The sequence below is a fragment of the Haliotis rufescens genome, unplaced genomic scaffold, assembly GCF_023055435.1.
Source record: "Haliotis rufescens isolate VD_foot unplaced genomic scaffold, xgHalRufe1.0.p SCAF_6, whole genome shotgun sequence".
Taxonomy (NCBI): Eukaryota; Metazoa; Mollusca; class Gastropoda; order Lepetellida; family Haliotidae; genus Haliotis; species Haliotis rufescens.
The window spans coordinates 45,490,033-45,506,173 of NW_025964334.1; the positions used below are offsets into that span (position 1 = coordinate 45,490,033).

Here is a 16,141-nt window from a genome sequence, read left to right on the forward strand (position 1 = left end):
ATGTTTGGAGACCATTACAAGAAGAATGTCCATCCTATACATGAGGCATGTGAGGAGACCATTACAAGAAGGATGAAGGACCATAACAAGAAAGATGTCCATCTTATACATGAGGCATGTTTGGAGACCATTACAAGAAGAATGTCCATCCTATACATGAGGCATGTGAGGAGACCATTACAAGAAGGATGAAGGACCATAACAAGAAAGATGTCCATCCTATACATGAAGAATGTTTGGAGACTATAACAAGAAGAATGTCCATCCTATACATGAGGCATGTGAGGAGACCATTCAAGAAGGATGTCCATCTTATACATGAGGCATGTTAGGAGACCATTACAAGAATGATGTCCAACTTATATGTGAGGAATGTTACGAGACCATTACAAGAAGGATGCCCATCTTATACATGAGGCATGTTAGGAGACCATTACAAGAAGGATGAAGGACCATAACAAGAAGGATGTCAATCTTATACATGAAGAATGTTTGGAGACTATAACAAGAAGGATGTCAATCTTATACATGAGGCATGTTAGGAGACCATTACAAAAAGGATGAAGGACCATAACAAGAAGGATGTCCATCTTATACATGAAGAATGTTTGGAGACTATAACAAGAAGGCTGTCCATCTTTTAAGAAGGATGTTTGGAGACTATAACAAGAAGGATGTCCATCTTATACATGAGGCATATTAGGATACCATTACAAGAAGGATGAAGGACCATAACAAGAAAGATGTCCATCTTATACATGAGGCATGTTAGGAGACCATTACAAGAAGGATGAAGGACCATAACAAGAAGGATGTCAATCTTATACATGAAGAATGTTTGGAGACTATAACAAGAAGGATGTCAATCTTATACATGAGGCATGTTAGGAAACCATTACAAGAAGAATGTCCATCCTATACATGAGGCATGTGAGGAGACCATTCAAGAAGGATGTCCATCTTATACATGAGGCATGTTAGGAGACCATTCAAGAAGGATGTCCATCTTTACGTGAGGAATGTTAGGAGACCATTACAAGAAGGATGTCCAACTTATGTGTGAGGAATGTTACGAGACCATTACAAGAAGGATGTCCATCTTATACATGAGGCATGTTAGGAGACCATTACAAGATGGATGAAGGACCATAACAAGAAGGATGTCCATCTTATACATGAAGAATGTTTGGAGACTATAACAAGAAGGATGTCAATCATATACATGAGGCATGTTTGGAGACTATAACAAGAAGGATGTCCATCTTATACATGAAGTGTGTTGACACCCACACCACAGACATACCACAAACGTACACAATCCACTGTCTGACCCCTACAACAGGGATACCGCAAACATATACAATCCTTGGTGTGTGACCAACACCACAGACATACCGCAAACATACACAATCCACTGTCTGACCCACACCACAGACATACCGCAAACATACACAATCCACTGCCTGACCCACACCACAGACATACTGCAAACATACACAATCCACTGTCTGACCCACACCACAGACATACCACAAACATACACAATACACTGTCTTACCCACACCACAGACATACTGCAAACATACACAATCCACTGTCTGACCCACACCACAGACATACTGCAAACATACACTTTACACTGTCTGACCCACACCACAGACATACCACAAACATACACAATCCACTGTCTGACCCACACCACAGACATACCGCAAACATACACAATCCACTGCCTGACCCACACCACAGACATACCGCAAACATACACAATCCACTGCCTGACCCACACCACAGACATACTGCAAACATACACAATCCACTGTCTGACCCACACCACAGACATACCGCAAACATACACAATCCACTGTCTGACCCACACCACAGACATACCGCAAACATACACAATCCACTGCCTGACCCACACCACAGACATACTGCAAACATACACAATACACTGTCTGACCCAAAAGACAGGGATACCGCAAACATATAAAATCCACTGTCTCACCTACACCACAGACATACTGCAAACATACACAATACACTGTCTGACCCACACCACAGACATACTGCAAACATACACAATACACTGTCTGACCCACACCACAGACATACCGCAAACATACACAATCCACTGCCTGACCCACACCACAGGCATACCACAAACATACACAATCCACTGTCTGACCCACACCACAGACATACAGCAAACATACACAATCCACTGTCTGACCCACACCACAGACATACCGCAAACATACACAATCCACTGCCTGACCCACACCACAGACATACTGCAAACATACACAATCCACTGTCTGACCCACACCACAGACATACCGCAAACATACACAATCCACTGCCTGACCCACACCACAGACATACTGCAAACATACACAATCCACTGTTTGACCCAAAAGACAGACATACAGCAAACATACACAATCTACTGTCTGACCCACACCACAGGGATACAGCAAACATACACAATCCACTGTCTGACCCACACCGCAGGCATACCACAAACATACACAATCCACTGTCTGACCCACACCACAGACATACCGCAAACATACACAATCCACTGTCTCACCTACACCACAGACATACTGCAAACATACACAATACACTGTCTGACCCACACCACAGACATACTGCAAACATACACAATACACTGTCTGACCCACACCACAGACATACCGCAAACATACACAATCCACTGCCTGACCCACACCACAGGCATACCACAAACATACACAATCCACTGTCTGACCCACACCACAGACATACAGCAAACATACACAATCCACTGTCTGACCCACACCACAGACATACCGCAAACATACACAATCCACTGCCTGACCCACACCACAGACATACTGCAAACATACACAATCCACTGTCTGACCCACACCACAGACATACCGCAAACATACACAATCCACTGCCTGACCCACACCACAGACATACTGCAAACATACACAATCCACTGCCTGACCCACACCACAGACATACCGCAAACATACACAATCCACTGTCTGACCCACACCACAGACATACAGCAAACATACACAATCCACTGTCTGACCCACACCACAGACATACCGCAAACATACACAATCCACTGTCTGACCCACACCACAGACATACAGCAAACATACACAATCCACTGTCTGACCCACACCACAGACATACAGCAAACATACACAATCCACTGTCTGACCCACACCACAGACATACCGCAAACATACACAATCCACTGCCTGACCCACACCACAGACATACCGCAAACATATACAATCCACTGTCTGACCCACACCACAGACATACAGCAAACATACACAATCCACTGTCTGACCCACACCACAGACATACCGCAAACATACACAATCCACTGTCTGACCCACACCACAGACATACCGCAAACATACACAATCCACTGTCTGACCCACACCACAGACATACCGCAAACATACACAATCCACTGTCTGACCCAAAAGACAGGGATACCGCAAACATACACAATCCACTGTCTGACCCACACCACAGACATACTGCAAACATACACAATCCACTGTTTGACCCAAAAGACAGACATACAGCAAACATACACAATCTACTGTCTGACCCACACCACAGGGATACAGCAAACATACACAATCCACTGTCTGACCCACACCGCAGGCATACCACAAACATACACAATCCACTGTCTGACCCACACCACAGACATACCGCAAACATACACAATCCACTGCCTGACCCACACCACAGACATACAGCAAACATACACAATCCACTGTCTGACCCACACCACAGACATACCGCAAACATACACAATCCACTGCCTGACCCACACCACAGACATACTGCAAACATACACAATCCACTGCCTGACCCACACCACAGACATACAGCAAACATACACAATCCACTGTCTGACCCACACCACAGACATACCGCAAACATACACAATCCACTGCCTGACCCACACCACAGACATACTGCAAACATACACAATCCACTGCCTGACCCACACCACAGACATACAGCAAACATACACAATCCACTGTCTGACCCACACCACAGACATACCGCAAACATACACAATCCACTGCCTGACCCACACCACAGGCATACCGCAAACATACACAATCCACTGTCTGACCCAAAAGACAGGGATACCGCAAACATACACAATCCACTGCCTGACCCACACCACAGGCATACTGCAAACATACACAATCCACTGTCTGACCCACACCACAGACATACCGCAAACATACACAATCCACTGTCTGACCCAAAAGACAGGGATACCGCAAACATACACAATCCACTGTCTGACCCACACCACAGACATACCGCAAACATACACAATCCACTGTCTGACCCACACCACAGGCATACCGCAAACATACACAATACACTGTCTGACCCAAAAGACAGGGATACCGCAAACATACACAATCCACTGTCTGACCCACACCACAGGCATACCGCAAACATACACAATACACTGTCTGACCCACACCACAGACATACTGCAAACATACACAATCCACTGTCTGACCCACACCACAGACATACTGCAAACATACACAATCCACTGCCTGACCCACACCACAGACATACTGCAAACATACACAATCCACTGTTTGACCCAAAAGACAGACATACAGCAAACATACACAATCTACTGTCTGACCCACACCACAGGGATACAGCAAACATACACAATCCACTGTCTGACCCACACCGCAGGCATACCACAAACATACACAATCCACTGTCTGACCCACACCACAGACATACCGCAAACATACACAATCCACTGCCTGACCCACACCACAGACATACAGCAAACATACACAATCCACTGTCTGACCCACACCACAGACATACCGCAAACATACACAATCCACTGCCTGACCCACACCACAGACATACTGCAAACATACACAATCCACTGCCTGACCCACACCACAGACATACTGCAAACATACACAATCCACTGTCTGACCCACACCACAGACATACTGCAAACATACACAATCCACTGTTTGACCCACACCGCAGGCATACCACAAACATACACAATCCACTGTCTGACCCACACCACAGACATACTGCAAACATACACAATCCACTGTTTGACCCAAAAGACAGACATACAGCAAACATACACAATCCACTGTCTGACCCACACCACAGACATACCGCAAACATACACAATCCACTGTCTGACCCACACCACAGGGATACCGCAAACATACACAATCCACTGTCTGACCCACACCACAGACATACTGCAAACATACACAATCCACTGTTTGACCCAAAAGACAGACATACAGCAAACATACACAATCTACTGTCTGACCCACACCACAGGGATACCGCAAACATACACAATCCACTGTCTGACCCACACCACAGACATACCACAAACATACACAATCCACTGTCTGACCCACACCACAGACATACCACAAACATACACAATACACTGTCTGACCCACACCACAGACATACCGCAAACATACACAATCCACTGCCTGACCCACACCACAGGGATACCGCAAACATACACAATCCACTGTCTGACCCACACCACAGACATACCACAAACATACACAATCCACTGTCTGACCCACACCACAGACATACCACAAACATACACAATACACTGTCTGACCCACACCACAGACATACCGCAAACATACACAATCCACTGTCTGACCCACACCACAGGGATACCGCAAACATACACAATCCACTGTCTGACCCACACCACAGACATACCGCAAACATACACAATCCACTGTCTGACCCACACCACAGACATACCGCAAACATACACAATCCACTGTCTGACCCACACCACAGACATACCGCAAACATACACAATCCACTGTCTGACCCACACCACAGACATACCACAAACATACACAATCCACTGTCTGACCCACACCACAGACATACTGCAAACATACACAATACACTGTCTGACCCACACCACAGGGATACAGCAAACATACACAATCCACTGTCTTACCCACACCGCAGGCATACCACAAACATACACAATCCACTGTCTGACCCACACCACAGACATACCACAAACATACACAATACACTGTCTGACCCACACCACAGGGATACTGCAAACATACACAATCCACTTTCTGACCCACACCACAGACATACTGCAAACATACACAATCCACTGTCTGACCCATACCACAGACATACCGCAAACATACACAATCCACTGTGTCTGACCCAGACCACAGGGATACCGCAAACATATACAATCCACTGTCTGACCCACACCACAGGCATACCGCAAACATACACAATACACTGTCTGACCCACACCACAGACATACCGCAAACACACAATCCTCATAAAGTCTGCATCGATAAGATTAAAACCCGGGACCTTTTCAATTGAGAAACGTACTCAGTTTGTTGCGGCCTGCCTGATTTACTGTGTTTAGTTCCATTGAAAATGTGGCGTGTTTTAATCATTACGACGCACACTTTGTGAGAATTTGTGTAGCTACTTCTATTTAAAGTGTGTTCATGTTCCATAGTTTGGTAGCTCTCTGCTGGTTTTCATTGGTAGGCCTGATATTGTTCCCTACAAACCTGTTTGTAACGATTGGTGGCCTTGGTGGGTGCCATGAAAAGGGGTAGGTATACAAAGGGTTTATTTTCGGAAAGCATCGCAGCTCAAACCGATATATGAAAGCTGCATCAGCGGAGCACACAATTTTCACCATGCACAACACGGCGTGAGTACAGGTTAAAGATATTGTAGTAATCATGAATGCCAGTCTTCTCGTTATGTAGCACTTACACTATCAATAGCCTTCAATAATCAATCTGAGATGACACGTCAAAAGGTCTTTCTACATGCCCATCACATTATAAATGTGCCAAGTCAGTTAATGCACATTAGACGTTTCACATTATCACAAATAATCTAATCCAGGTGTCAAACAATACAGCTAATGTTACGCGGAGCATAGAAATCAATATCAGGAATATTTACGACGATAATGTGCACTTACACCAGCCACGCTACACCGTCCATGAAGCAGACGCTCACTGGCCTCCACCGCACACAGAGTTACCATTACAACAGCGGCACCAAGACAAAATGGCGTTTAATAATCTTGGTTTGTGTTGAATCGTCCCCAAACCCTCGCAACCAGGTGCTTCTCAGGCACGTGTCACCGCGAACTTGGGGAAGGGTCACTCTGAACATATTCCTCTTTTAATGCTTGAAGTAAACAAACGATTAATCTTTGCTAAAGTTGATCCCAAGTGTTTGAAATACCCACGAAGACCACTGGTATCTGATCCACCGCGCTCATCTTTAAAATGACGCATGTCAAACAGCAGGCATATAGATATATAGATGTGAAACAACAGAATATCTCCAGGTGGACTTTGATGTCATACGTACAACATATCAGACACAACAGGCACCAGACAGACTAAGATGTGGTATACAGTCATACAACGTGCACAATTTCCAGACAGACCTTAGATACACGTACACGGTATACAACAGACAGTCTCCAGACACACGGACGTCATATAACAGTCTCCAGACACACGGACATGTCATATAACAGTCTCCAGACACACGTACATGCCATATAACAGTCTCCAGACACTTCGACATGCCATCTAACAGACATATCATATAACAGTCTCCAGACACACGGACATGTAATATAAAACAGTCACCAGACACACGGACGTGTCATATAACAGGCAGTCTCCAGACACACGGACATGCCATATAACAGGCAGTCTCCAGACACACGGACGAGGACCCGGGTTCGATTCCCGACATGGGTACAAAGTGTGAAGCCCATTTCTGGTGTCCCCCGCCGTGATATTGCTCACTCACTCACTCCCCAGACACTTGGACATGCCATCTTACAGACATATCATATAACAGTCTCCAGACGCACCATATAACAGTCTCCAGACACACGGACATGTAACATATGTAATAAATCTGACGCCTTGGTGAGTATTTTTTATATATATTCTAAGCCTCGGGAAAATTATTCACATAATCGTATCAGACTTTTTTACCCTAAATGCGCACATGTGTGTTTTGAGCCTATCATGTATAGAAGTCTTTGATAGAACCTGAATCTTGCATTAGAGATGGTAAATAGTCCTTCTCACAGTCCATAATAGTTTCTCTTACTGTAATGCCACACCTCAAATTAACCAAGTCTAGATTTTCCACAGGTTTTGAATCTCCCATCTCAGTGGGTCACCTTTTCAATTTAAATGGAGTTTTTAAAAATGTTTTTATGAAAATAATATATTGCCAGAGACTAAGCGTCCGGCTAAGGTGGTGAGCCTTTATTTCACCCGCTGGCACCCTAGGATCCCATCGGGCACAAACCCTCGACAGACGATTACATGAAGCAATGTTTCTATTGACCCATCATTAGAGAAGCTTGTGGTCTCCTCTAACACATAGAGTGTAATGCGCCTATTGTTCCGTACCAGGTTGTGGACGGCATGCAACCGTTCGTCAATGTTCTTTGGAGATTGACCCTTCAGGGTAAACAATTTCATGACCGCTCTATACGCAGTTGCGTCCATTTCAATTCTAAGGAATAAGGTACTTTAGGGTCTTCAAGTCAGTTATCAGCAAGTCACTGGCGGGAAGCACGTCAAACTGTGAAAGATGACTCAAGGCACACAGGTCACTAATCTATGTCACGCGTAAACATAACAACAAACTAGATATACCAAGTTCAAGGATTACTGGTATCCTCTGACACTGATCAAAATACGATTGTTTTTTGTTTTGTTTTTTGTACAGTATATGTATTTCCGATGGCTTCATGGTACAGTGTTCAAAATATACAGATGTTGTTGACCTTTGACGACTGACTGTAGAGACCCTTTCATAGGCAGAGCGTTGTGATACAACGATACAACTGGATAAATCGAGTACATAACTACGGTTATAACGAACACGCTTATAACGAACTAACGGATATACGGACGAACTTTTTAGTCCCGACTAAATGCTGTAGTTATGCTGTATATATATTTTTATTTTTTTAAATATTTTTTTATTTTTTCAATCCTTTTACATTTATTTGATAAAATGTGACATTCCAGTACATAGTTGATTAATCATCTAAATAGATGCTGGCAAGTTGACCAAAATTTATAGAATAGGTCAATGTCACACTCAATAATCGCTGAACATTTAGTAAGGTTGTAGTAGTTTCTTATTTCGTTCTGAAAGACTTGAACTGACGTGTCTTACAACCTTGGGGCGACGTTTGGTCTGTATCTACTTTATACTACGACCGACACTTGACAGAGGACACACCTCTTAAGTCCCATTCAGTGAGTGTTGAGATTTTACGCCGCTTTCTGACATCAGACCAGGAATAGGACGTAGGAAAACATCATAGTTACTTTGTGGGGAGTTGAATTTCGGGTCTTCGGCGTGACGGGCGACTGCTTCACCACAAGGCTGACCCGCCGACCCTCCCGACCTTCCCGACTTTCCCGACCCTGCCGACCCTGCCGACCCTCCCGACCTTCCCGACCCTGCCGACCCTCCCGACCCTGCCGACCCTGCCGACCCTCCCGACCTTCCCGACCTTCCCGACCCTCCCGACCCTGCCGACCCTCCCGACCCTGCCGACCCTCCCGACCCTCCCGACCTTCCCGTCCCTCCCGACCTTCCCGTCCCTCCCGACCTTCCCGACCTTCCCGACCCTCCCGACCCTCCCGACCCTCCCGACCCTGCCGACCCTCCCGACCTTCCCACCCTCCCGACCTTCCCGACCCTGCCGACCCTGCCGACCCTCCCGACCTTCCCACCCTCCCGACCTTCCCGACCCTGCCGACCCTGCCGACCCTCCCGACCCTGCCGACCCTCCCGACCTTCCCGACCCTGCCGACCCTCCCGACCTTCCCGACCCTCCCGACCTTCCCGACCCTGCCGACCCTGCCGACCCTCCAGACCCTGCCGACCCTCCCGACCTTCCCGACCCTCCCGACCTTCCCGACCCTGCCGACCCTCCCGACCTTCCCGACCCTGCCGACCCTCCCGACCCTGCCGACCCTCCCGACCTTCCCGACCCTGCCGACCCTCCCGACCTTCCCGACCCTGCCGACCCTCCCGACCTTCCCACCCTCCCGACCTTCCCGACCCTGCCGACCCTCCCGACCCTCCCGACCCTTCCGACCTTCCCGACAAGCAACCGGGGGGTTCCACGATCACGTGCAGTACATACTGTAAGTAGGTGTGACAGTTGATGGCTGGGGTGTGTAGGCCTCGTACTTTCGCACGGAGCACAGGCAGGAGAACGACAGCAAGGCAGGAACATGTATGTATAATTTGTGTATTTGGAAACCGTGAAGACGCCCTGTCCTCACAGTGACAGACTATTGTTGTCAATTGTTGGCATCTCAAGTATATTGTCACTAAAGAGAAAAGGAATTTAAATTCTTTTTACAAATTCATTTCAATTTATTCAACAAGTTCACAAAGAACAAACAGAAGAGGGAGGCGACATGCTGATGAATGTCCACGCCTTTTCTAAGGTTGAGATATGTCCACTTCTGTGTGTGTATGTGCTTGACTAGTTGTCATACTAGTTGCACCAAGTAACACAGAGAACTTGGGGCCTGGCACGTTATGAAATTACTCTCTTGTAAATTTTGAAGTGGTAATAGGAAATCAAAGTCGCGTGTAAAAGGCAATATAGTGTAGATATTGTGAATGTGTGTATGAGAAATACTTCTGTACCCGTTCAGCAACACAATATAAAGCAACTTCTGTGGCTTTAATACTCCGTTCATTCTCTCTACAGCGGCACGCCCCGTGGAGATTAAGTGGAAGAATAGATCCCCAGCACCGCATGCTTTGGTAAGAGTTGAATCGTATATTATAAAGGGGGATATTTTATCTTGGGACTGTATCTTAATTTGCTGAGTACCCATTTAATCTTTTTTTCATATATGTTTCCCCCTATATTAATTGACCAGATCCTAAATACTGTTTAAAAAACACCATTAGTTGAACAAATTGAACTCTTCGGGCTTTCCTCTTACATCAAGCTGACGCGCTTTGATTGACTGAAATACTGTTCAAAGCGGCGTTAAAGACAACCTCCCTCACTCAGTCTGCAGGCCTGACGCCTGTCAGTAGAACCCCAGTACTCTTATTCCCAGTCACCATGATGACAGTATCATTTAAATACCGCTACGTTGTTTACAACAACCCTTGACTTCAATGGCTGTATTTTCAGCCATGCGACAAGAACAAGCTTTTCGTTTGACAAAACTGTGAACTACGTCTTGGTATAACGTGGGCAGTACAAGGCCAGTTCATTGGCGGAATATGAGTGTAACCTTCCCATCCCGACCCATTGTCAGCCTTGTTTAGTCTCTGCCTTACCGTGTATGCTTTGTATGCCTTTCATATCATTTACAAATTACATTATGAATCTGGGTTAACAGCTGTTTGATAAACATGGTCTGTTATTATTTGAAAGTAGTACCAGTACTTATTGCGAGAGTGATATGCAAACACACAGACAGTGACGTGAGTGTCTTGTCAGCGTCGTCGGCAGGGCATACAATACGCGCAGTCTACCTTGTCGCCAATCTACCGTACTATCGGACACTCCAATAAATTCTGTTTATAATACTATAATGAATGATGGCGTACGTTGTCACAACCATGTGCACACGTGTTTGTTTGTACCTGTGTCTCGTGCATTTATTTCTGTGTGTGTCTGTGTATGTGTCTGACTGTGTCTCTGTGTGTATGTCCAGGTATAGTGTCCGTGCGTGTGTACATTTGTGTGCGCGCGTTCACGCGGCCTACGTCGTTGACGATTGTCTGTTGCGAGCTGCGGTAACCGTATCTCTGTGCTGCTCCCTAGAACCGATTTTGATATTGACGTGTCGCTACACACAGAGCTACGGACTGTTCCACAGTGTTTCCCTCATGAATCCCAGATCCAAATCTGCATCGCACTTTATAGGTTTCAAAAAGTGCATGCGTCTTGATCTAACGACAAACGCAACACACACAAAAATTATCCGCCAAAACCCGAACCCTCTCGATGAATCCATCGCCTGGGCGATTCTATCAAAGAAAAGCTTCTAGTAATTCTGACTGCTGGAGTTCTACTACTTCATGACAATTACTCTTCTCGCACCTATCGACTTGCAAACTGCTGCTGTGCGACAATCTGGGTTCGAAGAGCTTCCTCACCTTCACTCCAGGTATATCTGTACAGGTGACACTACAGGTATATATGTACATGTGTTCCCCTGGTGACACTTCAGGTATATATGTACAGGTGTTCCCCTGGTGACACTACAGGTATATATGTACAGGTGACACTACAGGAATATATGTACAGGTGACACTACGGGTATATATGTACAGGTGTCCCCTGGTGACACTACATGTATATATGTACAGGTGATACTCCAGGTATATATGTACAGGTGACTCTACAGGTATATATGTACAGGTGTCCCCTGGTGACACTACATGTATATATGTACAGGTGACACTACAGGTATATATGTACAGGTGACACTACAAGTATATATGTACAGGTTTTCCCCTGGTGACACTACAGGTATATATGTACAGGTGTTCCCCTGGTGACACTACAGAATGTATATGTACAGGTGATACTGCAGGTATATATGTACAGGTGACTCTACTGGTATATATGTACAGGTGTTCCCCTGGTGACACTAAAGGTATATATGTACAGGTGTTCCCTGGTGACACTACAGGTATATATGTACAGGTGTTCCCCTGGTGACACTACAGGTATATATGTACAGGTGTTCCCCTGGTGACACTACAGGTATATATGTACAGGTGACACTACAGGTATATATGTACAAGTGTTCCCCTGGTGATACTCCAGGTATATATGTACAGGTGACACTACGGGTATATATGTACAGGTGTTCCCCTGGTGACACTACAGGTATATATGTACAGGTGACACTACAGGTATATATGTACAGGTGTCCCCCTGGTGACACTACATGTATATATGTTCAGGTGACACTCCAGGTATATATGTACAGGTGACACTAAAGGTATATATGTACAGGTGTTCCCCTGGTGACACTACAGGTATATATGTACAAGTGTTCCCCTTGTGACACTACAGAATGTATATGTACAGGTGTTCCCCTGGTGATACTCTAGGTATATATGTACAGGTGACACTACAGGTATATATGTACAGGTGTCCCCTGGTGACACTACAGGTATATATGTTCAGGTGACACTACAAGTATAAATGTACAGGTGACACTACAGGTATATATGTACAGGTGTTCCCCTTGTGACACTACAGGTATATATGTACAGGTGTTCCCCTGGTGATACTCCAGGTATATATGTACAGGTGACACTACAGGTATATATGTACAGGTGTCCCCTGGTGACACTACAGGTATATATGTTCAGGTGACACTACAAGTATATATGTACAGGTGACACTACAGGTATATATGTACAGGTGTTCCCTGGTGACACTACAGGTATATATGTACAGGTGTTCCCCTGGTGACACTAGAGGTATATATGTACAGGTTGTCCCATGGTGACACTACAGGTATATATGTATAGGTGTTCCCCTGGTGACACTACAGGTATATATGTACATGTGTTCCCCTGGTGACACTACAGGTATATATGTACAGGTGTTCCCCTGGTGACACTACAGGTATATATGTACAGGTGTTCCCCTGGTGACACTACAGGTATATATGTACATGTGTTACCCTGGTGACACTAGAGGTATATATGTACAGGTTGTCCCATGGTGACACTACAGGTATATATGTATAGGTGTTCCCCTGGTGACACCACATGTATATATGTACAGGTGTTCCCCTGGTGACACTACAGGTACACTATATGTACAGGTAGACCGCCGGTGACGTGCTGGCAGGTATAGATATATATCTCAGACAGGCTATTGTAGTTACCTAGTGTCACGGTAGAACACCGGCCATCTAAAACCTATTATCACCTATAAATTCCCGACTACATTTCGCCCACTTCAACACGCACTTGCAGGTATTCTCCTTCTCTCCATTCTTCTCACGCGGCAGGCATTTTATAAGAGCTCAGCACTCAGTATTGACTCTTGAAGTAAGACTTAAAAGTAATTCTGTGTCAGATTGCTCCATGGTCCCACTTCAAGCTCACAATGTCTGTTTTATTACCTCTACCGGGGCACACACATCGTTTTAGATATGTAATTGCCACACAAGTGACAACACGTGGTAGGCCAGGGCCCACTGACACAAAACTATCTTAGTACTGAGACTAACCCCCACATTCTAATTACAGGATATTAAACGTGCTATCCGTTTCATATCAAGTACATGTCCCGAGCTTTAGAGAGAAGCACAAAGCAATATTTGACGAGGGATTAATGTACTCTGAAATGGGAACCACTTTTGTATCCTATGTATTAATAACGATGATTTTATTGATTATCAACACAATAACGCAATGTCCGTGTGCCCTATTTGGCTTTTGTTTACATTTTGCCTTCTGTGTATTCAAGTACACTTTGCTGCATTTATAAGGACAGATGGCTGTGAAGTTATTGTGTTGATAACTCGTTAAAGATCATCGTTGGTTATGAATAGGGTACAATACCCGGTCCCTTTTCAAGCTTGTTTCGTGAAATATTGTTTTACAGGTAAAAATTATTCCACTCGACACATACACCTGACATGAAATGAGAAGCTCGTCCAATATCTTATAATTAGCCCGAATAATCGTAACACTAAGATCGTTTTGTGCACATGGGCCAGGAGGGACTCGTGTTGACGATCCGGGCCCTGTTTCACTAAGCCATGTTAGTTCTACGTTTGTCTGTGATATGGTATGAGAGTTATGACCGTCGTAACACAAAGATAACTCTGCAGAACTGGGCCCAGTTTAGTTAGCTCACCCGGTGGCTGGCATGTTCCGGTGATTGTCCGTTGTTTGTGGTGAACTATTCCAATATTCTAGTCTGATTCAGTAAGCGAAGCAGTAAACCATGGCCTGGGCTTGACCATGGGGAGGAAGGGGATCTACCTGGACACCATTTATTTCGCTGACCACATGCTCTTCAATCGGCTTAATACTAGAGTATATTTTCTAAATTATTCCTCGGGATAAATTATTTATATTTTGAAACATCACGTGAGTGTATCCGACATTAACACACACACGCATTGATTGGTATGCTGTCCTCCTGACTCTTAACACATACTTTCTACAGACGTGTTTACAATACAGGCGCTCCAGCGTTCAACAGTGTGGCTTGTTGGAGTGTTTGTTTGTTTGTTGTTTAACACCGTGCTCAGCACTGTTCCAGCTATACGAGTGTGTGTTTGTCTGTTGTTTAACACCGCGCTCAGCACTGTTCCAGCTATACGAGTGTGTGTTTGTCTGTTGTTTAACACCGTGCTCAGCACTGTTCCAGCTATACGAGTGTGTGTTTGTCTGTTGTTTAACACCGCGCTAAGCACTGTTCCAGCTATATGAGTGTTTGTTTGTCTGTTGTTTAACACCGTGCTCAGCACTGTTCCAGCTATACGAGTGTGTGTTTGTCTGTTGTTTAACACCGCGCTCAGCACTGTTCCAGCTATATAACAACGGTCTGTGAATAATCGAGTATGGACCAGACAATCCAGTGATTGACATCATGAACATCGATCCGCGCAATTGGGATACGATGACATTCATCAAACCAAGTCAGTAAGCCTGACAACCCGGTCCCGTTAGTTGCCTCTTACAGGCGTAGTCACCAACTCTTGGTTTGCATTTAAACCCCCTTCTTGAAACAACGTGATGCGGCTATAGTGTCTTACACCTCTTCTGCTGGATCAACCTGACGGTGCTCGTATGTGCCTGATCTATAAATCTGTAACACTGAAGAATTTGCAAGGGCGCGTACCCAGGAGAAGTTAGTTATGACATGGCGGTGATTGTGCGGGGATTATCGGGTCTCACGTTGTGATTGCGGGAGATCTTATAGATGAATAAATCACATGTGTTTGAAAATTGATTAGA

General features: G+C 45.2%; 2 protein-coding genes across 2 annotated transcripts in view; both read left to right on the forward strand.

Annotated features, from left to right (window-relative positions):
• Window positions 1–11,859, forward strand: LOC124142974 (vegetative cell wall protein gp1-like). Its single transcript, XM_048386521.1, has 3 exons — window positions 1–165; window positions 9,538–10,308; window positions 11,854–11,859. The coding sequence occupies exons 1-3, from the start codon at window positions 1–3 to the stop codon at window positions 11,857–11,859; spliced, it is 942 nt and encodes a 313-aa protein (XP_048242478.1).
• LOC124142944 overlaps window positions 10,252–16,141 on the forward strand; it is a 19,154-nt gene continuing 13,264 nt past the window's right edge. Inside the window, exons 1-2 of the mRNA XM_046511712.2 lie at window positions 10,252–10,400; window positions 10,887–10,942. The gene's annotated coding sequence lies outside the window, so the exon portion shown is untranslated. The remainder of the gene's footprint in view (window positions 10,401–10,886; window positions 10,943–16,141) is intronic.

Coding starts and splice junctions, on each gene's coding strand:
- LOC124142974 (XM_048386521.1), top strand. CDS start 1: ATGTTTGGAGACCATTACAAGAAGAATGTCCATCCTATACATGAGGCA. Junction 166..9,537: donor CCATCCTATACATGAGGCAT/GTGAGGAGACCA, acceptor CTTCACCACAAG/GCTGACCCGCCGACCCTCCC.